The 27,097-nt window shown below is 37.2% G+C and overlaps 1 protein-coding gene across 17 annotated transcripts in view; it reads right to left on the bottom strand.

Moving 5' to 3' along the window:
- The window catches only part of DST (dystonin), a 309,801-nt gene that overhangs the window by 19,687 nt on the left and 263,017 nt on the right, over positions 1-27,097 (bottom strand). For all 17 annotated transcript variants that reach the window (XM_049819450.1, XM_049819456.1, XM_049819454.1 and 14 more), the window contains 16 exons: positions 26,672-26,898; positions 25,845-25,967; positions 25,002-25,103; positions 22,908-23,009; positions 21,936-22,109; positions 20,955-21,110; positions 18,386-18,583; positions 17,746-17,874; positions 14,467-14,637; positions 12,956-13,111; positions 12,518-12,724; positions 10,712-10,831; positions 6,228-6,397; positions 5,707-5,866; positions 4,072-4,266; positions 2,719-2,847 (listed from right to left, as the gene is read on the bottom strand). In XM_049819450.1, the coding sequence (XP_049675407.1) occupies positions 2,719-2,847; positions 4,072-4,266; positions 5,707-5,866; positions 6,228-6,397; positions 10,712-10,831; positions 12,518-12,724; positions 12,956-13,111; positions 14,467-14,637; positions 17,746-17,874; positions 18,386-18,583; positions 20,955-21,110; positions 21,936-22,109; positions 22,908-23,009; positions 25,002-25,103; positions 25,845-25,967; positions 26,672-26,898 (2,519 nt within the window). The remainder of the gene's footprint in view (positions 1-2,718; positions 2,848-4,071; positions 4,267-5,706; positions 5,867-6,227; positions 6,398-10,711; positions 10,832-12,517; positions 12,725-12,955; positions 13,112-14,466; positions 14,638-17,745; positions 17,875-18,385; positions 18,584-20,954; positions 21,111-21,935; positions 22,110-22,907; positions 23,010-25,001; positions 25,104-25,844; positions 25,968-26,671; positions 26,899-27,097) is intronic.

Here is a 27,097-nt window from a genome sequence, read left to right as displayed (position 1 = left end):
TATTTTGTTAAGTCTAAATGTTGTGTAAGTCTGTGTGTCTTTGTAAGCACCCTTAACTGGAACTGCCAACATCTCTCAGTGCCTAGTGGAATTGTTATATTTTAACACCTTTAATTGGGCTACAAAATGGAACCATGTCTCTGGAAGTTTAACTCTTCCTCTCTCCATCTACAAAAGGCTGTTTTGGATTCCAGAAATTACGTGTCAGCCAAGTCAGATCTTAGAAAATTCAAAATCACCTAAACACCATAAAAACAGATTCTACAACAACTCATAACGACATTACCCTGTGCCTTTACAAATTAATTATGAAGCTATTACGAAATAAAAGTGTGGAAAAAAAATCTCTCTTCTACCTTATTCTAAAAGCCTGGAATAGGCAGGCTGTATATCTAAAGATATTCATCACTAACTGATTTTGACTTAAACTTAAATTAATGTCGGAGTTTAAGACCCAATCACAACAGCAGTCCCTCTCTCATAAAAATGCATGAGTTCTTACAGTATTTCAGCTCAAAATAGTTTTGGAAAAGTCAAGGTGGGTTGTAGTGAGTGACTACCAAAATAAGCCGGGACCAGGAGGAAAACAGGCAACAAGAAGATTGTTTTTTCTCTGCACAACTGTACTAGAAAATATAAAAAAATCTAAATCTATGACATACTACATACAGTGTATTAAGCTTTCCCTCAGTAAAGGGTACTAATTATACTAAACTCTGTGGCAGTCCAGTGATATAGACACATTTACAGAAGAGGAGATGGGATGCTTCTCATTAGCTAATGCAGTGCATTAACCCACTATACCTCTCAGTCCCTAGCGAGGATGGTGAGTGACAGAAACCTCTCTGCCTGAGATCGTAGAATTTTTTAAATCACATGCAGTATTCAAGCAAAAAAAAAAAAAAAAATCAGTAGTGGGCGTAACGACGGACAGTTTGGATAAAATTTCGTCCTGAAGAAACCTTTCAACAAGTAGCTGGATAGAAATGCATTAGAACTATTTTACAAGAATCACAGTGATAAAAGGAAGATACATTTCATATTTATGTAAATAATGTCAGTCATATTTTTTGATATTAATACTGCAGTATTATTTTTAAACACCATGTCTGTATGATAATATATTACATTTTTTCCTTATTTTCTTTTTTTTCTTCTTGAAAGCTAGTGTTATACGTTTAAGAGAAGAGACCACTCATTCAAGGAGGATTTTGCTGCATTTGTTATTGGTAAAGCAGCAGTGCCACAATCTTTCTTAGCTTGACAATTTCTGTATTTCTGTTATTTGGCCTTTAAGAAGAAAATGTCGTTGGGAGAACATTTTCTAAAATCTACTAAAAAAATTTTAAGTACAGTATGGCCACATCTAACACTCAGGTTGGTTGTGTTGGCTAGTGATTCTTCTTCCCCAGCTGGACAGGGTTTCTGAGAGACAGACTTTGTTTTGGTTTGAGGTTCCAAGTTATGCTTCAGCTTTGTTAGCACAATTTTGAGCTTTGTACAGAAATATTTTGTTAATCAATCTACATTGCAGAGGGAGAAATTTCAGATTTTTTTTTTTCCTAATGATTTCAGTGGACCTAGGATTTCATTCAGACAGTTCTTTCCTCTGTATTCAGAAAAAACAAAAAATTAAGTAAAAGGGAACTGACGAACCACTTGTGGAGAAAAGGCAGCTAAAAGACCAATTTCATTCCATTGAAGACAGCAGGCTGCTACAGCCAACAAGAGTCAACATATGCTGATGCATACATACATTTGCCAGCTAAAGAATAGCACCCAGTTTCCAGGGCCCTAAATTAAATCTGAAAACTTCAGAACAGTGAAGTTTGAGTACCTTGAAAACTCTCTAGTTAAGAACCATTAAGGTAGTTCATACCCTGCACGCACTCCTCTGCATAATAATATTCCCAAACTCAATTTAAACAGGATGCTTTTCCACTCCCCATTTCATAAGTTTTGTTATAACTTTCTTCAGAGCAATGACGAACAAATCCATTACTCTTATAATTTGTTCTATAACATTGTGGGCAATTTCATTTTTACAGTAGGTACTTGGTACTGTTACTACTGCACTTACAAGAAGAGTTTGCACAGGCTTAAATGTGCGTGTTTGTAGCCTCTTGTTTGGAGAGTGAAAATAGGACCTTTATGCTCCTTAGCCATTTTCCCATTTTGTTACTGCAAAGTTAAGTCTGATGGCCTACAATCTAGTATCTGCAGTACCTATGGCACTGCAATATTTCAGTACCTAATGCATGTGAAGCATGACAGCACACTGTTTCACCATGACAAAATGTTAATGCATAACATCATTCTGCTGACATTTACAAATTACCTTGAAAGAAAAGTATATGCTGTTTTGCTTAATAGTGCTAAGACTATTTTACTACTTTTGCTACTGTAGCAGTCTATTATAATTGTCAGGCAGCATATATTCCACAGAGCGGTTTGCATCTGTCTCTAAACATTTACAGTAACTTTCTAAAGGTCCATTATTTTCTTAGTAAACCAAGATGACTCTAACAAGAGCCCAGCACCAGTACGGGCACAAATCTGTCAACTCCATTGAATTTCTAGCTTCTCTACAGAAACAGTTGCAAAAGCAAACACTGGATGCTGGATATGACTATATGGGACAGCCTGCTTCCTTTCATTTATTCTACCCTCTAACAGGCTTATTGGAATGAAGAGAACCCTCGTCATTTTGTTGCTTACCCTGTGCTGGTCTATCAGTGTACGTAAGGCCTCTTCATCATCTGGAAGGACCCCGTGGAAACGAAGAGCCTGCTCAGCCTCTGCCAGCCACTCTAAAAGGACATGGACAACAGAGTGGAATTCTTCTGCCTGTTAAAATGCAAAAAGTAGTTATGGTCACTCATGAGGGGATCTGATAGACACAATGCAGCTTACATAAGGAGACTGAGCCCACATCTGGAGTCATTAATCATCAGTACTGGCACATTAACTTTCCATTAAAAAGTCAATGATACACAGTAGTACATTTTCTTAACTCTAAAAATATCTCATGCTTCCCCCCAGAATTATAGGAAGCCTAAAAGCCTGTTCATGCTCTTAGCCATCTGATTTACAGTGTATTTGCAGCTCAGTTGAGAATGTCATGCCTTTACGCTGACAAATTACATGGGAGGTGCTTTCATGGACCAGCTGGAGAGATGAGAGCTGTATTTTCTGCATAGCTTAAAACACCAGTTAAGCAAAATTAATTGACAGCCCACTGGTGGCTGACTCTTATGTCTGGAGAAAACAAGAAAGTTCCACGTTTGGGCACAGTCATATTCAGACACAATTAGTGTTTGAGGTAGCTCAGGATTGTGCCTGCTGAGAGACTGGAGAACTGCACCAACACAGTACCCTGGGAAAAGCAGGACAAGAATTATGTACACTGTGGATACATCACTATTGCAGGAGCCCCATCCTAGCATCAGCCCAAGCTAGTATATCTTCACAGAGCTTTACATCTATATTATCTCAGGTTTGGAAACAACACATATGGACCTATTTGTTTGGGTACCAGCCAATACTGACACACATACACTATTCTAGCTCCTGAGTTCTAGCTCCCGAGTTCACTCTGCAGAAGAAAAGGGGTTGCACTATGTACTTCACTATGCACCATAATTGTGCCAATGTAAGCAAGTTTTCAGTACACAAATTTACTTCTTTCCAATGAGGCACGAAGGGCATAAACATGATTGTAATCTCCAGCTTCCTGTGAAAGGGGCATACTTCTTCATTACCCTTCAAGCTTGACTGTAACTTCAGTGATTTCCTTAGATGGTAAGGTCTTTGAAACATTTGCTTTGCATTTGTGGTATAGACTAATAGTAACGGCAATAATAAAAGCTAAGAGGCATTATTTATGTGCTGTGGTAAAGGGATGGAGACAAGGTAAGCAATGCATGAGCAAGAAAATAAGTACTTTCAAATGAAATTAAATTAAATTGAATGACATGAAGTGAAAATGAAATTAAATTTTTGGCAACAAGACTGCAAGGTATTTTCACTGCTTCTCATAAAGGAGATGTAGTATCAGTAATACTCCTCTACCTGCCGAAGAGCCTGTTCCAGTCGTGTTTGCTTGGATACTGACAGGGCACAAACCGTCTCCCAGCGAGTGCTTAGCTCCTGCATTTGGACTTTGACCCAAGAAGAGTCATCACGGCTGCCTTCTATCAGCTCCCTTGCAGAGCGCTTCAGAGCCTGGACACTGCTTGTTCTTTTTCCCAACTCCTTCTGGAAAACCTAGGCACCACCAAATACATTTGAAATCTTTAACTCATTAAGGCATATTTACGTAAAGAATAACAAATAAGTACTGGTTGTAAGAAATCAAAATACGGATTCGGTTCAGTCAAGAGTAACTCCATCTAAGTGATGCAAAACACACAAGTTCTGCTTATAAGATTACATATGAAGATATTTACACTCTACCCTATCCTAATAAAACTGGAATATGGTAGGAAAATGTCAGACAGATCCTGAGAACCCACCCTGATGCAATGCATGGGAAATCTAGTCTCCTTATCACACTGGCTTTACACTCTTTATCAAAGCAATTGACCTGACACGCTGATTAATGCACAAGATTGCTTCGGCAGGAAAAGATCAGATAAAATGCTAACAATCAAGCAGAATGTTTGAAGTTGTAAAAACAGAAATAAAGCCCCATCTGAAGGTCTGACTGTAAGGCTGTAGATCTCACCACATATTCATGTATTTATGTGAAAGTATGTTCACATTTGCAGATGGAACAAGCTCCAGTTACATAAAGGAAGCTCTTAAAAAAAGATATGACGATTACAGTACACCATGCCACTGAGTATGACTTGCTTGTTATATACAATGAGATTTCAGAAGCAATTCCAGCATATTTCAGGCTACTTTTTATAGACAACCCATGTTTCCAATTAATTATTTTCATGAGGGGCAAAATCTCCTCCTCACTGAAGAGTCTTTGCATACTCGATGCATACTTTGCATCCACACTGGTGGATGAACAGAGGCACCTTCACCTCGTAAACCTCCCTGGCTCCAGAGCTCTGACTGCATGTAGCATTTGCAATACCAGTAACTTCAACAGCTGTTTCTTCTGACATACTGAACTGCAAAACTGGAGTTCAGAGGCAAAGTCCTACATCACCTACTTGCTTCCATCTCCAAAACCACTTCGGTAACAAAATACTGCAGCTTGCCACTGTAGGCTTCCTGGTCCATATTCTAGCCATGTACTCCCATGCATAACTTAAGCATTGCAGCTACTTTTCTCCATGAATATACAGCAGGCCTGCAGGTTTGAAAGGCTGCTGTAGTCATGATGAGCGCACTGGACATTTGGTTAGCAGATGTGCTAAATAAAAAGCCATGTCTCCCCCAAAGATTTCCAATACAATAATTTTTGCCACCTCTTGTCCATACACACATATTCATAAATGCACACTTGTGATTTTTTACATGATATTCATACATAGGACAGCAGCATTAAACAAAATTTATCTCAATACCAACTGGTGTCAATGAGTCCTTAACAGTCATTGTCTTCCACGTATGTTTTACAGCATTTTCCACTGTTGATGACATAAAACTATTTCATGTTTCTAAAAATTACAGAATAGCCAAATAAAGATAGCATTACAGTTACGAGCAGTCTAGTAATTTAAAAAAAAAGAGTATTTTTGGAATTACCTTGTGATTGTCAATCAGATTCATCACTAAATCAATGTCTCCATGTACCGGCTGATCTTCTGCTAGCTGAGGTTCAATTTTGTATAACCAGTCAATGAGAGCTTGCAGAGCATCGGTAAATTGCCCCGAAAATAACAGGGCTTCCTCCAGTTTATTTTGTCTGGGGGAAAAGAAAAACAAACACAAAAAAACCCAGAAACAAAAGCCGAACACACACACACACACACACACACACACAGGAAAAAAAATAAATCACTAACACATTTTAAGAAAATATTTTCAGCATAAAATGATAACAGCTAAGAGCTTTAAATCAGTGTTTCCCTTTTTAATTAGTTGCTCCCCCCCAGTCCTCTTCCGTACCATCAGGAAAGTATGCATTTCTAGTATTTTACTGCTTTGGCACTCTTAATTATCAAACAAGCTAGCCACTCTGGTTTTACTTTTACACAACAGAAGCCAAAAGAATTCTCCTAAGCCTTTTTCTTATCTGCTGAATAATTAGATTGGTTTCCATTTACCTTTCCACTGATTTTCCACAAATTGTATCCCACTTATCCCTTAGCTCACTCAGCATATCATCAAGTTTCAAATTGTCATCAGCTAAAGTGGTTTTCTCTTTCAAGGAGCGTCCAGTCCTATTTGTGGTATCATACACAGAATGTTTGGCACCAAGAGATTTCTGGAATTCCTATATATGTGGAAGAAAAAGAAAACACCCTTATAGCATTAACTGCTTACAGGCCACAGTTAATTAATCTTTGACATACTATTTGCAATGGAAGTTGTAGATGTTGCTGCAAGAAAAAATTTAAATTTACTGCAAAATTTCTAGTCTTCTAGTGCCACAGTACACCTGAAATTATATGGGGCGTGATACTTGCAGAGTCTCTGCATTTTGTCCCTCTCCAGGAATGTAACTCTATGCCTACTGGAAAAACTTCCGGAAGATCCCTCCTTCAGTGAGAGCAATGATACCCATCCTACCATAATATCCCTAAATTTCAGCAAGGGGCTACCTGGTGGTCAGAAGAATGTGAAAGAACTGCTACTTTGGGAGCCATGAACTGAGCAGTCTTCACACTACATTTTTACATACTAAGATTTCAAGCCAGTGTAGAGCATCCCAAGGGATACAAAGGTAATTGTTTTAGCTCAGCATAGTCAGGCTGGGAAACCTCCAACCACAAGCATTTAAACCCTCTTAAGATTGAAGCATACTATAACTGAAAAGAATTGTATGCCAAAAGTACACAGATCCAGGCACAAGAAGCAGCCAGGTGACATGCCAGTAACACAGGTTGGGCTGGAAATCATGATCATGAGCAGGTTTCTGTGATCCAGGGACTTTGGAAGATGACAGTGACACAGCAGTTGCATCTGCCTGCCAACTCTGACAGCTCCTTCTGCACAGAGCCCCCGGGAGCTTTTCACAGGCACAGAGAAGCACACAGAAACACAGCTCATCTGATACTGCAGAGGAGTCAACTGACTGACAGAGTAAATAATTAAAGAAACACTGCCAAAACACAAACCCAGCCCCACACAGCAGCTTTTAAAATGTAGCAATGCTCAAAGTGTTTTATTTCACACCTTCAAGAACTGCTAGAAGGAAATCAGTTAAAATAAAAACAAAACAAAAAAAACCCACAAGTTTGCTTTAGGAAACTCCTATATACAGATTCAAATATATATTATGGGGTTATTTTTGTCACAAAAAATACTAGGCCAAAAGAGTTTTTGTTTAGTGTTTGCTGAAACAGATTTTTCAGCTGGTTCTCAGAGCAATGTTCAGTATCATCAAATCCAGCAACGAAATTATTACCGCTTACAACTTATAGTAATTCCTCAGTGTGCGTAAAGATTGCAAGGATTCCTCATGGTCACTCTTGGCACATGCATGGCTGTACCACTCCAACTGGCAAGCTGTTCCCAGCTGGCCTGCACCAACCTGTGCCATGGTACCTCACAACTCTTCCACCAACTTTCCCATGTGTCCGCCTAGTCATCTGCTCTTTTTAGATGTGAAAGTGTGTCAGGGAAAGCTAAACTGGAACAGAGGTGTCTTAAGTAGGAGGTAGGCTTTGAGTTATGCCATGTAGACAGTATGACAACTTTACCTAGGGTGATTCAAGGTTCCTTTTTTAAAACTTGCTTAGTATTTTGCACTGTACTATCCTTACTTCAGGGTTATTTCAGGATCCAGAAGGAAGTGAGAATCAAAATTCATCATCATCAAAAAAAAAAAAAAAAAAAAAGGAGAATTTGTTTTGTAATTCAGCATTTCCTTACTGCTTACTGTCCTTTCATTTTCCTCATATAAAACAACAAGGAAACACACTCACTTTAAGAAAGAATACAAACACCGTTGTCAGACAGAACTACAATAAAAAAAAAAATAATTTTCAAAATTAAAATAAACGCTTTTTCATAAAAGTTCCTTCCATACAAACAATATGTCTGTGCTCCTTTTCTTTGATAGAGTTTATCAACTACTTAACAGTACATGCACAGTGTTACTTGATTTGCACAAGGCAACACAATGAAACTGCTGCCGCAGAAGGATCACACAGGAAAAACAGATTTAAAGGTGAACAAAGGTTTGCAGTCAATTAATTCTTTGAGAGACTACAAACACTACATTAAATCTACTTTCATTTGATTTCACAGAGGTGTAACAGAGAGTAGATTTTGGTTTAAGCTGCCAGCAGCAGACAGGCAAGATGAACGAAATCTCAGTAATTAACTACCTACCCTCCTTCTAAGGAAGATGGGAGCATACAGATAAATTTAGCCAGGTTCATAAAAATGTACTGTAAGGAACAGTCAGCATTAGCACAAGAATGGATTGGGTGACCTAGTAAGGGTTTTTCCATTCCCGACTTCTAAAAATGAGAAAAAATTTCTGATAAACAGACCATGAATAACCCCCAAAAGTCCCTGGCAACACACTAGATACGAGTGAGAGAGAAAACATATTATCTTGGCTTTTCTCTTTCAGGGCCTTCTTTTTTTGGCAGTAACAACTGGCAAAGAGTGAGTCCAAATTATTGCTTACAGAACACACAGAGCAGATATTCAGTTCAGTTAAGTAAATGGAGCAAGGAAACCTTCAAGGCTGGTCAGAAAAGACAAAGACAGACACAGGGGGTACATGTGGGAGTGGAAGGAAAAGACTCAAAATACAAGGAAGGACATTGCAGTGTTGGGAGGTATGACAGCTCATTAAAAAACAATTGAGTTGATTTCTTGGGGCGCTTGTTTGAAGTTTCAAGTCACAAAGTTCACAGAACTCCCTCTCTCACACACATTCATCTTCTTCCTCCAAACCACCAGTTTCAACCCTAATGTCCCTGTGCCACATTCCATCCCATTCCTTAATGGGAAATGAGATTCAAGCAACTTAAGTAGCTATTCTCTGCAGGCATTTTATACAAAAAGAAGCTGGAGAAAAGATATCCGAGAGAAGTGATAAGTCTGCCAATCCATGTGAGGAAGTTTGGGCTCATAAAATGTACTGCTGTAGGTATAAAGAACAAGTGGGATTATCAAGTTTAACATTTCAGAAGAGGGGAGGAGAATAAAGGTAGAGAGTCAAACCTCAGGACCTTAAAGGACCTCAAAGCACAGTCACATACTCGTGAGGAGTTTGAACTTTACTATATAAAGAAGAGAGGAGTAGAAAGATTAAAAGATTGATAGAGTCAGAGAAGGCAAGAAAGAGTATCTTAACAGAAAGATTCCCCCCCCCCCCCCCCCCAACTTCCCATCACTGACTTCAAATTCTGGCAACAGCAGCAATCTCAGAACAAACTGAAATTGCAGACTTAGCATAACAGCATGTTAATGTAGGTTTTATCTAAAAGTTTTAACAGCAAACATAGGTAAAACTGTTTTTGCTTGACCAACAGCCAAATTCCCCATATTAAAGGGGAGTATTTTCCTGGTTGATAAATAATACTTAAATCATCATGTAAACTGAGAGATGACAAAAATATAAAGCAGACGGATGCAGTAACCAATCATTAGTATACATGGCAAAACTTGTCAGAGGTAAAAGCAATCATCAGAAGCTACACTGAGAGGGAAAAAATTAGATATGCAAACCCTATTGTGCAGAATGAAAAAATAAGATTAAATGGAGAACAATAAAACTGACATGAAAAGTAGAAATCAATGTATGCCAAAATGTAGAAAAGTGAATGATCTTTCTATACTCTGATGAAACTGCTCCAAATTAAATCCTGGGACACAGTCTGCCTCTGAAGATTCTACCACTCAGCCACTTGATCCTCCATAATGTGTTATTCTAGGCTCTTTACAAAGGTAAAAATTAAGTGGAAACTTCTTCTGTCCTTCCTTTTGCTCTGTGTCTGATGGAACTACAGAGCTTTTACATTATCATGATTTGTTTGAAAAGCCAGGTCAATCAGGGAGACTTACATTTTCACCTACAGTAGCTGGGTGTGTGGAAAGCTGGTGCTGGAATTTTGAATCCCATGAAGAAAACAACCTTTGCTAGTAATGGTGTGATTGTACTTTATAGAGGATTTTGTTAATATTTCCACTTGACACAAAAAGCAACTGCCAATCAAAATACAAGATTAGTTTTCAGTTTTGAGATCATCCTGTAGTATTAAAAGGAAAATCCCAACCCAAATAACTGGATGCTAAATTTGTGGTTTAAGGACTGAAAAAAGCCTGTAATAAAACCTTTTCAGAGATTCCTATTCTGAGATAGCATTACTTTGTTTTTTAAAATTTCCATAGTGCTGTATTATTATGTCTTTCCTCTTCATAGTTAACCATTCCCCCACAGATCAGGTACTGTGAAAAGTTTTTTTTCACTCCCCACCTGTAACACACGACCATTTAATTAGATGTTAATAAGCATTCCACTGTAGTGAGGCCACAAGTCTACTTCCTTTGCTGATTGAACAGTACAAAGCTGACAGAGTTACCTAAATCTCACTGGGCACTTTGCATTTCATCACTTATAACTCACCTTATGCTGTGCGAGCTGCATCTTTATTTTGTCAGGGTCATTTGCAATTTCAAGATCTGAGTCCAAAGATTTCTCTGACTCTTCCAGCCATTCCATAAGTTTGTGCCAGGCTTCATGGAACTGCAGGAAAGCAAGATTTGCATGGACTTTAAAATTCACTGGTTCATAAAGTAGTCTGAAAACATTAAACCCCAACCAATTCTCTACAGGCCAAACAAGTACTCTGCAGACTTTGAAAAGATTTCCTGCGCTTTTTCTCCCTGGTCTCTCAAACAGGACTAGCCCAATCATGTGCCCACTGTACTTAGCCTCCCTTCTCCTAAGTGCATTAGCAACCTTTTATGTGCATGATCTGCATACACAGTATGACAGAGACATACTGGTAACTTCTGTTGACGTGTTGGTCATTTAGATTCCTACTTTTTTAGTAATGCATAGTAAATACAGCAAGAATGGGGCTTAGCTATTGCCTATAAGGGACAACAGCAGTAAACCGCTGTGGAAAATTCCTGTCTGGATGACTGCTGAAGATCTTTCCTGGGATGCTCATAAATGCTCTCATTATATCAAATAGTATCTTGATGGGCAAGGAACAGATTCTGAATCTTCCTTCCTGTCTCAACAAAGAGAGTGCTTCAGGGAAGGAAGCAGGGAAAGACCAAAGATTCAACCAGCTTTCACAAAGTGGCATCCCTTTGGGATTATATTTTCTAACCTGGTCATTTCTCTCTTTGCCTCTCTTTTGAAAATTCTTCTTGCCTGGGCTGCCTACACATGAAAGCACAAGCAACTAGTTCAGAAACCTCTCAAGGCTCCTGGAACCTATTGTCCAGGGCTGTGGATCAGGCCTTGACAGTAGTACCCTTCAGTACTCCTTCCCCACTCTACCCAGATAGTTGTCGTCCCAAATTAATAACTTATTGTATTCAGCTCTGTAAATGGATACGGAGATGAAATCCATCTCATTGCAGAACTATTGTGTACGTGAATGTACAAGAGAAACTGCTGGAAAATAAATAACATTTAATTGGCTTATGGGATAATTTATTACTCAGAGAAGTTCTTACTCTTAGGAGCTGAGTGGCAGTAGCAGTGAACGTGGGAATGTGGTTTGGCTGTGAACATGACCAGATCTTGAATGGTCATGTTCACTTGAATAAAAAGAAGCTAGAACTTCCTACTGATGTTTAAACATTTTACATTCCTCTCACGCATTTTGCATCTTATCATTTATGTTCCTCAGTGAGGGGAACATGAATCTAAGGAAAAAAAAAAATGCTCCCTGGTAAGGAAAGCTGTGTGAAAAAACTTCCCAGTTTTTTTAAGGAAATAGAGATATCTTACCACACAGAAGATATTGGACTAGTAACTAACATAAGAGATTGAGGAAGTGATGAGTATTAATCAGGGCACAACGTAAACCCATGAAGAAAATACTAAGGAATACTCCCACAGATTAATGAAAGGGGTTCATCACATTCTTTAAAATACAAGGGGTTGATTGTGAAACTTCTTTCTGAGGACAGATGGCACTAATATACATCTGGAAGCCATACTGTAACTTTCTTCTTTCAGACTATGCGGTATTGCAGACAGAAGTCACTGCTTGGGTTGAAAATGACGCTTTCACCTCACAAATGAAGTGCTTTATGATTGAATCACAGAAATTGCTCCACTAACTCAACAGTGTCTGTTACACTAAACCCAGACTTACTTGAAAGTGCTTTAAAGCACCATATTCTTCAAGAGTCTGGATGCAATTACAAGTAAGTTCAAAGAGTTCTACAACAGCTGTTGTCCGATTACCTGTTTGGCTCTTTTCCTTGCATCATCCAAAGCTCTTCCCCTTTCAACTAAGCGTTGAACTACTTTTTCCCATCGACTCTGTACACTAATCAGCAAATTCTTAATAAGGACAACATCCTGTTTCTGGCTGAAATATTTCAAATGGGTTCCAGTTTTGTCCAGCTCTATGATCTGATCTCGATGAGAATTCACTTCTGTGGCAAAAACCTTAGAAAAAAGGGAGAAAATTACTCTAAATACTATGTTGCTCAAGCACTGGGTAAACACTGAAAAAAACCAGTCTGATAAAGAATGATGTAGCGAGAAAGACTATAAAATGCAATTTAAAAACAAATTAAATGTTTCTCTGAGTGTCAGCATTACAGGGTTCATTTGGACATTGTTAAAGTATCTCCAGAGACTGGGAGAAAAACATTACACATCTGTTTCTTTACATACCTTGTGTTCATCAATTTGAAACAAGACAGTGTCCAAGATAAGACTTGGCCGAGAAGCTGCAGTTAGAGTTTGCTCAGCCTGAGTAAGCCAATTGATGAAATCTTGAAGTGAGTTGTGGAACTCCATTGCTAAATTGAGGGCTTCTTCCAGTTTGGCCTGTAAAGATAGGTCATACTTTAATAGCAGCTGATACTGTGCAGGGGCTTTAGCCAAGTACACCATTTTAGTTCAGCATTTTGGAGTAAAGCATTTTAGTTTAGCGTTTTAAAACATTTTTCCAACTCAAAGTTTCTGAGTTTTAAAATAACAGCCTACATTTGAGCATATTAAAGGAGATGGATAGAAGAGTAACAGTAAAATTATGTATAATAGATGAGTAGAAAATAGAGCACCTAGTATCAAGATAAAATTTTCCACATTACAACATTACATTTTCTACTACTTAATCTTCATGGGACATATGGATTTATCAATTTCGATACAAAACTAGTAGAATCTCAGAAATCTAAGGTGGCAGTGCACTTGGAAGAGCCTTAAAGAGGTCATCTAGTTTATTCTCTTGCACTAAACAAAGAACCAGTTTGCCTAAACCACTTCCTTTTAATAAAGCATAATTTTCATTTAAGTTGCCTGAACCAAGACTAATTTTGGATACAGAATTTTTGTTGATCATGAGATAGCAGTCAGAGATTTTCAAACAATTGTACTGTTGGCCTAGCCAAGTACTCCAGCCTTACAGCTTCCTGCAAGAAGGTGCTCATACTGGGTATTAATTAGTTTGACATTCTTAAATTACAGTCACCTTAAGAGACACCAGCAATCTTACTTTAAAATATAACTAAGTTGTGAGTTAAATATTTGTGCTTTATACACATTAGGGCTGTACATCGAGTTCCTCTGTTTGTAATTATTGATACTCTTCATTTTTGATTAAGGTAGAATAAATGGACTATACTTCGTGAAGGAATGAAAGCTAAATGAAATTAATAATAAGAAAATGTATGTTGTATGTCAGTGAAATCATGCTATTGATCTACGTTAGAACAGAAGGTAGTCACTTGAAGTAAGTGGCACAAGGCCAAGTGTTTGGGAATTTTAAGAAAAAAAAATGGATAAAAGCCAGGAAAATTAAGGCAGCAATTCTGTACTGAGAAGGAGATAAACTTGAATGATCAAATAATGTTATTCACTCTTTCATGTCTACGATTACTGTAATAAAAACCAGAAAAGCCAAATCCTACCAAATGAGCATTATCAGTATCAGTTAACATACTTCTATGGAACAGACTTGTGCTATGCTCATCCACCCTCCCCCCCCAATTATGGATAATCAACTTCTTGAATCCCATTTTTTCCCAGTACTTTCTAAACATACCAATGAATTCTGCATAACTTCTCTACAATTGGTTTTAAATCTAAAAGATCAAGCAAGTATGCACGCATAAAAGGACTGAACATTAACATCCTTAAATACATGATTTACACTTCTATTTTTATGTAAAAACACATACTTTTCTTTCACTGAGCTTTGTTTGTACTGATTCCCATTTTTCTTTTAAGTTATTTATGTCCTGCTCAACGTTTGTTTCAGCAGACTCTGGGCATCTTGCAAGCATCTGCTGGCCTTTCTGCATTAGACACTTATATGTCTCTTCTTTGGCTTCAAAGGCGGCACAGAGTTCCTAAACAAAGAAAGCACCAAAAAATAAGTCAGGTAGAAATTCAATACTCTTTACAAGTGCTAGTATAATATTTATTCCTCCCCCAACATTTAGCGGGTATGATTACGACTAATAAAGGAAACATATGTAATTCATAAAAAGTCAAATGAGCAAAGGAAGGGCCCAATTCTTCAGGAACTGAGGACTTGTATTGACTGTCAGATGTTTTCACCAAGATCCAAAGCTTGGCTAAGAAAGTACTATGCACTTATTGCACAAGATTTGCTACAACTTGGTTGGTTTAAAGTCCATCTGCAGCTGAAACACAAAAAGTGTCAGCATTATACAGTGTGCTGAAAGCCCAGACCTATCCAATACACCTTCAAAATTGGGTGGGACAACTTGTGAGGTCTGCTCTATTGTACATCGTCTCTGTTGTCTGTGTCTTCCTTCACTTGCCAGGCAAGAGCATTGAAGACATTTTACACATACAAAGAAAGCTTGAAGAATAACAGTGACAACTGTTTTATCTGCTAACTATTCTTCTAACTATTCTCTTTTAACCATTTTAAAGATAAGGTGGCAAGAGCTCCCATACATCCCTCTGACTTAGAAGGGCATGTACAATATTTGTAACAGAGCATCCAAAATGAACCAACAAAATTGCTGCAGACTCCCAAACGAGGAACATCTTCCAGGAGGTGAGCAGTAAGTGGCTTGCAAATAGGAGGAACAGAACTTTTTCCTCTCATTCCCAGGACAAGAGCCCAAACCCAATATTTTCTTTGGGTTAAGAGATACTGTACACAGGGTTGTACCTGATCACAGAGGAGGGCAAAGCAGGAAGCAGGTTCAGCCTTGAGCTAAGATTTTAACAGCACAAAAAGCTCCCTTGCTTTCTTTCTGAGGGCTAAGACAAGTGGTGTCACCTAGCCTCTTTCTTTCTGTGTTCCCAACTCCCTACACTATTTCTGGTTTCCATAACTCCCCAGAGCATCTTATTTTACTGCAGCACAAAAACCCGTCAGAAATAAACATAAGGAACACAGAACAGGTGAAACACAGCAAAGCAGGAGTAGCCCCAAACATTGGGGCTAGGCACAGTCTAAGACAGGGGCTCATCACAGTGGTTAATTCTGTAGTACAGTACCACTCTTAAGAGGGTAGGGACACCCAAAGTTATTTTAAAGGAGGAACTGAGAAAAATGATTGTTTCAAGAGAAGGGGAGGGATGTTCTGAGCAGCACTGGGACAGCCGAAGAGGCCTCCTCTTAAGTCCCCTTGCTGCTGGTGTCCTGTAATGCCTCCTCCTATCTTTTGTTTTCCTGGAGCTGCCTTAGCTGGAAATGCTGCCAAATCTTAACTCCATTTGTGAACTGATTATGGTTGAGGGCTTTTTAATTCATATCTGTAGAAACAGACCTTAAGAAGATGGTTCATTATTTCCAATGAGAAACAAATCAAAATATAGTCCAAAACTTTCTTCTCCAGTTTCACGTCACAAATTAACATGGTTTGTATTACTTAGGGGCAAGTTTGAATTTGGAACTTACGATAAATAATACTCAACAGGACAAGTGGACTCAACATTTCAGAGAATTTACATATATCTGCACAGATCCACTGCGGTTTAACTAAACTGAAATCAAGTCCTATTTTTTAAGGGTTATATACATTAAAGGATAACAAGTCAATGTCTGCAGTTACATGATGGCCCACAGCATAGTATCAGTCTGTTAAAATGTACAGGTACAGTTAGGAAATTATTATACATATAGGGGACATTCACATTTGCTCCAACTGTAATACTACATTCAGTTCAAAGATTCTTTAAATAATCTATCTGTAAGTGCAAGAAGTATAGAAAATGGCTTGTGGATTTGCATAGTACAAGAATGTACCAAAGAAAACCCTGAAATTTTCCACGGAAAATTTTTTGGTTTTGATCTGACTTTAAGTCCAGGATGAAACACAGAAGAAGCTCCACTGAATCCCATGGAATTGTGATTATGCGCCACTCTCCCTGGGAGGGGGGGAGGCTTTTTTTTGCCTTATTTTTTCTGTCTGTCCGTCTTTTTAAGACAAAAAGAGAAGGATTGGGGGAATTAAAAACCACAGGGTGTTTCTCTGTTTTGTCCTAGTTTCCTGTCATAACTGATTTTAAAACCGTAAATTATTTTCCTTCTCAAAAATAGTTACTGGTAAAATTTGGAGGAAAAAAAAGAAGAAAAAAAAAGTGCCCCAAATTGGTGGGCAATGACCTTTAGAAAAACTCTGGAAAAAAATCTCATTTTTAAAGCTATGACAGTGCAGCACTCTAATGGAAACTGTATCGGGCATATTCGAGTTCAAGGACAGTTCAGTAAATACCACTCTTACAATTGAGCCAGGAGGTCAGGAGTTCAGATCACCGGGTTTCAGGTTATGGCCTGGCCTAAAAGCACAGCATGATTTTATAATTGGAGCAGTACGAACCACCCTCCTTTGAGCTAAGAGATCAAGCTTAAGTGTCTTTTTTTCAAAGCTGTATGGTTCTATGGGGGTGGAGAAATCCACAGAATGTTTCTTAAAGAGAAAGGAAGGGAAGGAAGAGAATAATTCAGGCATCCTGATCAGCTTCCCAATTCTAATTAAAGCAGAGTGTCTATATGAGACAGTAGTCCTTATTACATCTGTGCTAACAGTGATTTTAATGTCAGCTTTGGTTAGGTAAAGAATAAAGGATCGAGTCTCTTAATTCAAGGTCCAATGAATGTGGGTCACTTTTAGATTCATCTTTGTATCTTAGAAAAAGCGTAAACGTAGTTCTGGGAACAGAAGAGAAAAGAAGAATAGGAATCACTGAAAAATCTGTAAACACCTGCTTTTCTTTCTGAGAATAAGGACACAAAGTGGTTTTTTTTTTATTTCTGTCTGAACACTATTAACGGTTCAGTTTGGGGCATCTCTGAAATGACTACTTTTCCTACACTAAAAATAACAGTGTTGTTTTGAAGGCTATTAAAATTTTTTAAGATCCTGTACAGACATTGCAATATAGAGAACGTGCTCTGTATTTACCATAAACGCTTTTGAAAGATAGATAGTCCTGAAACGTAGTTTGCAAAGCATTCTAATACTGATACTTACCATATGGGTATTAAGCTGCTCTTTTGCTGTTTCTGGTAAGCCTCCAACAGGTTTTGATGCCAACAGCTGACGTTCAGTGTCTGTCAGCCATTGCTGCATATCCTCAACTTCACCATGGAAACCTTGGGCCTAAATTATACCATATCATTTTAGAGCTTACTTAAATGTTGTCCATTCTAATACTAGCTCAGAGACAGAAGTACACTAGCAACACATTTAATCAGATATTTACATTAATCAAAGCAAATGAAAGAAAAAGAAAACCAAAGGAAAAAAACAAACCAAACTTTACTCTAGCTAAACCCAATCTAAATGATAAAACCAAAACCAAAACCTATGGAAATCTTGAAAGCAGACTAAATGAGCAACTGTGAGATCAATGTTTTCCCTGAATAACGTATCTATACAGAAGTTTCTTGCTTTTAAAATATGTAGGGCAAAAGCTGAAGTCTCAATTCAGCACTATAAAAGACAGTGGCCAGCTGCGGAAGATACAGCTAGATTCAAACTTTCTCCAAATTCAGCAGTGTCTGTGTTATGACTTTAATTTAGGCCAACTTCTAATACATGTATCTATGTACTTCATGTAAAAAAACCACTTTTTTTGAGTTATCTGTTTATTTGATCATTTCCTGTTCACCTGGATCAAGGCACTGTCCAGCTGCTGTTTCCTTTGTTCTGTTTTTTCCAACACGTTTTGCCAGCGTTGATTCAGAAGTTCCAACTTGCTCTGTAAATTACTTGCTTCTTCAACAGCACTTGATTGAATCAGGTCATTTCCTGCTTTCTTAACTGCTTCCACTGTAGACTGATGAGCTAAAACGTCATTTTGTAGCACCTACAATTGTAACACAGCAAGTATTACTGGCCATGTTGATAAGTTATTGGATGAAGGTAATTACAGTGACTGAGCTAGTTCTAATCCAGTGACAAGGCAATAGTTTAATATCAGCACAGGTATTAGCAATTAAAGCTAATAACTAAGGTTTCTTCAATCAAAAGCAGTAACAGACCATTCTGCCAAAATGCTACATTTTATTTTTATACCTTGGAAAAAATAATATATTCCTTCTGAATACATATATTTCTTTCTGAAATTATGAAAGGTTTCTGGTACTGCTAGAATTATTATTAAGAATTATTTCTTCACTTTCCTTAATTTACTACATACTTTAATAGGATTTTTCTTTGGGTTTGAGGGTAAGGTGTGAAAACAGTATTATATATTGTAGTACCAACTGCTTGTGGAGCAGCAGTCTAAGAGAGTAGGGAGAGGAGCAAGAATACTATGTGCCTGCTGTGCCACACAACAACCTGCCTGCCACGACATCTCATTATGCATTTCAGGTCTACAGTTCGTTTTCCCGTTATGTCAAGCCACCAGGACACTTCAGCTGTGCTAAAAGCTGGGAAATGATTGTAATACTAACACCACAAGAAATCCTTCCATCTGGTTGAAAACCTGTTATCTCCAACCACAGTAAAGCCATAAAAGGCAAAAGTACATTTAGGAAAACGATGCTGTTTTCAGACAGATTTTTTTTAAAAAAAAAAACAAAACAAAACAAAAAAACCCTTTAAAACACCAGATATAAAGAATAGGAAAAGAGAATATGCAAAATGGTTGGAAAAATGAAATGTACTCTAAGAAATTCAAGTTTATGAGTGCTGTCTTGCACAGGGTCTGGTTCAAACTCACCTCCCTCAAAATGCTAGTATATGGAAAAATTTAAAGCTAAATACAAAGGAGCTTTTAAATAAACTATATAGAGCACTTGATGAAACAGCAAGTCACAAGTAGCCCTTGTATACAAAACATGCATTACGTTTGCTTTAATTCTTCTAAGCTAAGCACTGGAAGATATTCCTTATTTTCCTAACAGGGTGAAAAAAAGGGATATTCAAAGAAGCAGATGCATCTTCTTCCTTCCTTCCTGCTGAGGCTCACTAAGAACAAGGTCTATTCTTTCCAAAGTTATTCAAGAGATGGATGTTTTTCCAGGCTACCACAGGATGCACTACTGTGTGAACTTTCTAACCTACAAATTATGTTTTATGAAAAGGAAATAGATTTGTTCATGTGTCTGCTGAACTCCTTCAGCACTGAAGGTAGATGAAGTCATAAACAATGTCTGTATGCTTCTTCAGTAGTAAATCACTTCTGTTTGATAAGAATAGAAAAGGTTCATGGAGTGGCAGCTGTATTTGTAATTTTTTTTTTTTTTTTTGAAGGGCCTGTTTCTAACAGTAGTCACACAGGGCATGTAGATGTTTTACTCTGCTCAAGTTCCAGCTGACCACACAAAAGGCTTCAGAAGCTGCATAGCTACATTAACACAAACAATGAAAATGCCTTAATTATTGTGTATTGTCAATTTCAATCCATTCTCTCTAAGTCCCAAACTGACTCTGAACACTTTTTACATCACATGCAGGCCAAAAATTACGTGGCAGATTTAAAGGAGAGGATTTATGAGGCTGGTTTGAAATCTTCAGGCCTAGAAAGAACACATGATCATGAACAGCACTGAGTCTCACAAAGAGCTAGAGAAGATCTCTTGCTCCTGGGGTACTCTTCAGAATAAAGGCACAATGGATGCATTCTTCCAGGGGCTCCAAAGTCACAATATTCAGTAAAAATAATAAAACAAAAAGTAAAAAATTAACCCTACATCATATGTATCAGAGAGAAAGATAGGGGCATGGATACCCTGAAAGTTTGCTGAGACTTTCAGAGAAGCATTCTCCACGTTAGTTGGACCCAAATGAGATAAAATTTTGCAGAATTCAGAAACACAAATCACTATTTTCTCAGAAGAAACAAGAACAAAAGATGCACAATGGTCACATGCATTTTGTGAGACCTGGCCTAAACAGAACTAACCAAGAAGTTTATTGCTTCGGGGTGAATAGCACGTTCAGTAACTTTTGAGTTCCCTTGGTCAAATGAAGGTGAATGAAGGTGGAGACTAGGGTAAGCTGCTCTTTTTGGCAAAAACCTATGCCACTTGCATGGCATATGCAAGGAAGAAAGGAATATGGAGGAGTAAGAGGAAAGATATTAGTTACTCCAAGCCTGCATTTCAGCTATAACTTGCATCTTGAAAATCGCTATAGAGAATTATTTATCAGTAAGTTTTACTACAAGACTCATCACTAAGATAAACATCAAAAGAACATTTCAGTTAATATTCATTATAACTACATACATGATGTTTGGCAAGTTCAATTTCAATAGCCTTGGGGTCTCCACCAACAGGTTTCTGTTCATTCAGCAAGTCTTCTGTATGCGTCAGCCACGTCAGTAACTCATCCAGGGCATGCTGGAACTGCCCCAAGGCTAACAAGGCACCTTCCAGCTTGTGCTAAGTAAAAATAAAATTAACAATAAAATGGTTTCACAATGCTATTGAATTGGCTTACACTACCATTAGTCACCGTAACCCAGAGCAGAGTCCATGCATGACAGCATAAAAATCAGGGAGAAACAGTTATCCAACACAAGCAACTACTTTATAATTAGAGCTGAGTTAGCAATTCCTTTGTAAAGCCTTACATTCCAGGCTTAAATTCCTGACCTTCGAAGACCCCATGTAACCAAAGCAAAGCTTGAAAGTTTTCTCATCGCAGATATGACAGTAGTTTTTCGTCACTTAAAATATAATTTCAATAAAAATGCAATTTGGCAATTTGGTGCATGATCTTTTTAAAACCTCTCCTTTGCTGTGAAATGATTTAATTTAGAAAAAAAAACCCACTTCAAAGAACTGCATCGTTAAATCTCTCTTTCACTTTGATAATTTAATGAAAGAGTACTGAAACAGTTTAGTATTAAGTTGTTTGGGTTTTTTTTTTTTTTTTTGAAAAAACCCCAGCAGTTAGTAGTAGTTTTGCACATAGAAACATGTTTTCAGCTGCTACTTAGGATGTCATCAAATAACCAAAATGAAGTAACAATGATTCGACATGGCACTGCTGACAGAGGAAGTGACAAAAACATACTGCTAAGGGTTTAAAAACCATAAAACCAACTCATTAAAATGTAAAATTCAAATTCTATTTTATATAGCTCTGTAATTTCCAAACTAAAAGGAATAAATGTGTAAACTAATATGAACATCATACATAATAAAAAGCTTTACTCAAAAATCTAAGTCATGAATAAAGCCCCCACCTTCAAGTTTATTTACCTGTCTATTTATAATTTTTTCTTCTAGGCTGTCCCACATTAGTTTGAGCTCTGAGAGAGGGTCTTGAACAGTGTGCTTGTCACTCTCCTCTGTTACCTTCTTCAGCAATAGTTCTGCCTGATGGTTCAGTCTTTCCATTTCTATCTGCTGCTGATAAGCTTCTGTCTTAAATTGCTATGGTAAACAGAAGAAGAATACAAATAAATATAACACAAATAATGATCTTCTTGAATATAGCATAGTACAGCAATATTTCCAATACTAATGCATCACTGTCAACTTTCATAAATTTGAGGGTTTTGTCAAAATGCTTGTAAGACACTGATAATTCAGACAGTCCCAGCTGACTGAAAATATGCAACAATGTCTTACTATTCTAGCAGGTATCGCTAACTGTGACCAGAGGATGACAAAGATGCCCAATAGGAAAGCATTCTCCAATAATACCCCTGGTCTGTAAAAAAGACAGGATGTATCCTGAGTAACTTCTAGCTCATGTGATTGTGATAATATAATAACTTTAACCTTTAAACAGAATTATTCTTCAGAAGAGCTGAAAAGCAAATTTTCTTTAGTAGAACACCCTCTTGTACATTCAACTTGGGCAGCAGTCTGAATATAGCTTGCAAATGTCTGTTTTTCTGAAATACGTAAGATCATGGTTCATTTGAAGTTACATCATAAAACAGATAGATTAAACAACCTGCCCACAACCAAAAAAAAAGTAAAAGTGAGCAACAAACCCAAGGACATTCCCTGATCGTTATACATCCCTGTTTTATATATATAGCCTACTATTTAAACATTTAAAATGAAAAGTTTGCAATGAAATTTTATTTGAAATTTTCATACAGATTATTTTTTACTAGAAATTGAAAATTGCTTTTGACTCTTGAAAAATACAGCAAAATACTAAACACAGAAAAATGCAGACAGATGAAAATATAAATTAAATAAATTGCTAGTTCATACCTTAAGTTCCTCAGTTTGCTGCTTCACTGTCTCCAGATCTGTTCCAACTGGGGACATAGATGCTAACTTGCTGCCAGCAATGTCTACCCAATCAAATATTGCCTGAAAATCACAGTATGAAACTGAAGTGTGAGCAGAGAAATAATGTCATCTTTTAAAGTTGTATTAAGATAGCAGAATTTTTTACAGTATTGCTGTGCTCTTTGAAAAACAACAGCTTTCTTCAGTGAAACCTAGGTTTCTTTGCAATACAAGGGATCAAATATTAACTAAAATATTCCATGTAATGGTTAAAAGAATGTACATACTGCAAGACTGAACTTCTGTTAGCAGTAATATTCTGCCAGTACTATTCATGATCTCTACCTCTTGAGTAAAATCAGCAATTTTTATGAATACCCTGAAAGGTAAATAAAAGACAAACTCTGTTCAGTAGTCCTTTGGAGCAAAGATGGAAGGCGGTAGCTGAATGATGACACACTTTAAATGATGACTATAAACAAACTTCTTTTGAAGGATAACGTTATCTGTGTAACGAACATGGAACGTGACCCATTTAGTACATGTTAGATAGTGAAGGGCCGTAACCAAACTTCACTGAATCTCCATCGGATAATGCATTTATAACTTTAAAAAAACCAAATGAAGTCTTCCCAGTTCTGAGGCTTTGTGGGTACTTCTTTTGCTCCTGATATAATGTAGAACAACCTCAAGAATACTCCACTTGCAGATTGAGAACAGCTTTATCAATCTGAGTAATTGCATATGAGAAAAAACACCTCTGCTAGGCCCTTTTCCTCCTGCCCGCCCTCTGTGATTCATTACAGAGAAAGGCTTAGGATGGCTTGTTGGAGCTGCCCACTGCTACACAGCTCCTTGAGAAAAGGAGAACTACCCCCAACAAGCTCAACAGGATAGGCAGCTGCAGCTAACAATCTGCCCACAATACTTTTCATATTGTCTACTGAAATGAGCATAAGAAGGCATTTAAATACAGATCTTTCACAAAGTAGCAAGCTTGTAGTGTGTACAAGGTACAGCCACAGGAAATACAAAGCACTTGCACCAATGGCAATGTTCCTAATGTAACCCTACAAGTCAAGCTCTGCGCAATATGTACATAAAAGAGCTTGGAGAAAAATACATAGTGAGAGTGTGCTGGAAAACAAGCATGTTGCATTATTTTTAAGGAGTGTTCTGCTGCTTGATCTGCACTGAACGCACAAGCAACTGCCCTCAGTGTCACGGGAAACTGATTTTAAAGATTTTATCACACAAGAAAGACAAAATTCCACTGAGCAAAAAGATAGTTTCACAAAGTCTGACCACGTTTGGAATCTTTTCAAATGTTTCAATCTTCTAGCCATTCAATGATAAAAGATGAGGCATGCCACAAAGCCAAAATGTGCAAAACCAAAATAAAATACAGCATATACAGAGAAAGGTATCTTAAAAAAAACTGCTGGAAAATTTTCCTACAGATTTAAAAAGTGAATAATCATCTGAAGTATTGTAATTGGATAAGTTACACTAAGAATTAATATAATGGTTCAGTAACATTATGTCAGTAATATTTTTTTCTTAAAATATTCAAAATTCAATATTTGACTTATAAAAAAGGTGGAATAAAACTGAAGTTCTTTCACTGTCCTCCACTGAAAGAAAACAGCAGCAAGTGAGTATATGAACCTGTATTCTGTTCCTTTCAGATCACGTAAATGTGTCAGAACTTCAACTTGCCTATCATATGAAGTACTATCACAGGAAAAAGTGAGCCAGATTACTGTGAATTTGTGTGGTATCATAAAACCTCTGCTTTTATCAGTAAACAAAGGGACATTAATTTCAAATCTAAACGTAGTGCAATATATAAACAACTACATGAGGAAAACAACCCAACAGATTTATTCTTTAATGCAAAAAAACCACAAACTAACCAACCCTGAGAAAAAAGACCTGCCTACTGAAGAAAACAGTCACTATAATCAGAGTGATACATTACTTGTCACCTACCCAATTATGTGACTTTTTTTACTACAACCACAGGAAAGTCTATTGACTCAAGACTGGCTTAGGTATATCACACCATCTTACCTGCAGTCCATCTTGGTACTGAACAGCTGCCTGCATAGCTTCAACAAGCTTATCCACCCGTTCTTTCCACGTTTTGTTTAAGGCATCCCAGGCAGAATTGAGCTGCAAGCAAGTGCAATTTACTCCAATGGACAAAAGAACTTTACTGCTGTATAACATGCATTCACTAATTACATGCTGATCAATAACACCAATAAACTAAGCATGAAGAGTTCATATTCATTCCATATTAAAACTCTTGTTCTCCCTATCACTGCATAGTTAGTTTCCTTCAGAATACACTAGAGGTACTGGATTTACAAAAGCTGTAAGCTTCAATACTGATTATAGAATATTTTTATAAACATCGGGACTGTAGTTAATATGGGAAATAATATTATTAAATAATTTGGAGTTGCATCATTATAAAAAGGTAGCTTAAAAGAAATGTACATTGCTGAACATCGGAGAAATTAAAAATACTCTGTAGTCATCCAAACAGGATTGTCCCAGTTAAGATATATCTGGTTTATGCCAAGTGAGACATCTGAAATTTATTCTAGCATTACTTCTGCAACAAGTAGCCATCTACTGTATTAATCTGTGAGTATTTTTTACAAAAAACCTTTCTGTCTTTTACAAAAATTTTAACCCACAAATCAATAAAATAGTCTTTACACTTTAATCTGAGTCAAGATTCATTTACCTGAAAAGCAAACTTTACTATAACGCAAATGCTTCAGGGATATTTTACTTTTGCCACAAAATTTTTATTTTCAAAATTTGTTGGGGGCAGGGGGATATATCTATTTCAGCTGAACAAGCATCTAACTTATCAGATGTTAGCATCTGCATTTCCCATACCTCATCTATACTCTTGTTGACAATAGGTTTGTCAGGCTCTCCACAAGCAGCTCTAAGTTCAGAGCCAAGGCTCACAACTGCTTCTAGTTCTTCTTGTAGTCCATCAATTTCTTCTTTAGCAGCCTACAAAGAGAAAAAAATCCAACACTGCTAATACTAAATTTAATAATCTATGTACAGCTTGCTTTCAAGATAGAACACGGCAGGATTCCACCTTTGTTTTCTTTAAAGTCACTTGGACTTACAATTGGATGCTTAAAATATAAGCATCCCCTTTCAGTGTCAGAGTGAAATCAACTGACGTCAGTCTAAATTATAGCAATGGTTTATCATGTCATTTTGCATCAGATGGAAAAAATAAACAGGAAGTTTTAAATTGGATTTCTTTAATCAGAGTGTTTTCTTTTTCAGAGGTTATCATTCAACCTTCAAATCTTTAACTATCAGCATAAATAATTACAGGCTTGGAGCATAGTACATAGAGCACAATACATCTGTACACCTTTCATTTAGATGTTACGTATTACTCAGGGAATCTAAAGTATGTATGACTTCTAAAAGTCTTAGTGCCATGCTTATTATATACATGTTTATAAACAGATATGTAAATATAATGACAGGCACATGTTGCATGCCCATTGCAATTAAGCACTGATACATGTTATTTAACACAGACTCTCGAGATATCATTATAGTAAATTTCTATACAATTATCCCTCTTGGTCTCTAAAAAAAATTATTCTCCTGTGGTATTTCATAGTAATTCTGTCTTTTCTCTGCATACTGTAAATAAAATACTTCAAGTCAACAAAATTCTTTCTACTGACCTCAGCCGCTTCTTGCTGTTGCTTGACTACAGATGGGTCAACTCCAGGTCCCTCCAGTTCTCGAATGAAGTCTTGAGTATCTTTAATAGTAGCTACAAGAGCCATATGATCACACCAAAACTTTTCAGCTAGTTCCATTACATCCAACAATTTGGCCTCCCTTTCCTCAGTCAAGGTCTGGATGTCTTCCCAAATGAGGACCATTTGGTCTAATTTATCTTGAACAGCTAAACAACAAAGGAACTAGATTACTACCTTGGCAAACAATTCTTGGTCATAAATCTCTCTATAGTTCTACAGCAGAAACATATGTGTGCATTTCAAAATTTAGACTCTAAAACTGTTTCTTTACAGGACTCCCTATAATATTAAGTGGAAACAACCAACATGGCCTTTAAAAATAAAACAAAGGTCATATCCATGACA

This window comes from Accipiter gentilis, chromosome 16 (genome assembly GCF_929443795.1).
Source record: "Accipiter gentilis chromosome 16, bAccGen1.1, whole genome shotgun sequence".
Taxonomy (NCBI): Eukaryota; Metazoa; Chordata; class Aves; order Accipitriformes; family Accipitridae; genus Astur; species Astur gentilis.
Note: the sequence above shows the minus strand (reverse complement) of the source record. Positions and strands in the feature narration are given on the sequence as shown.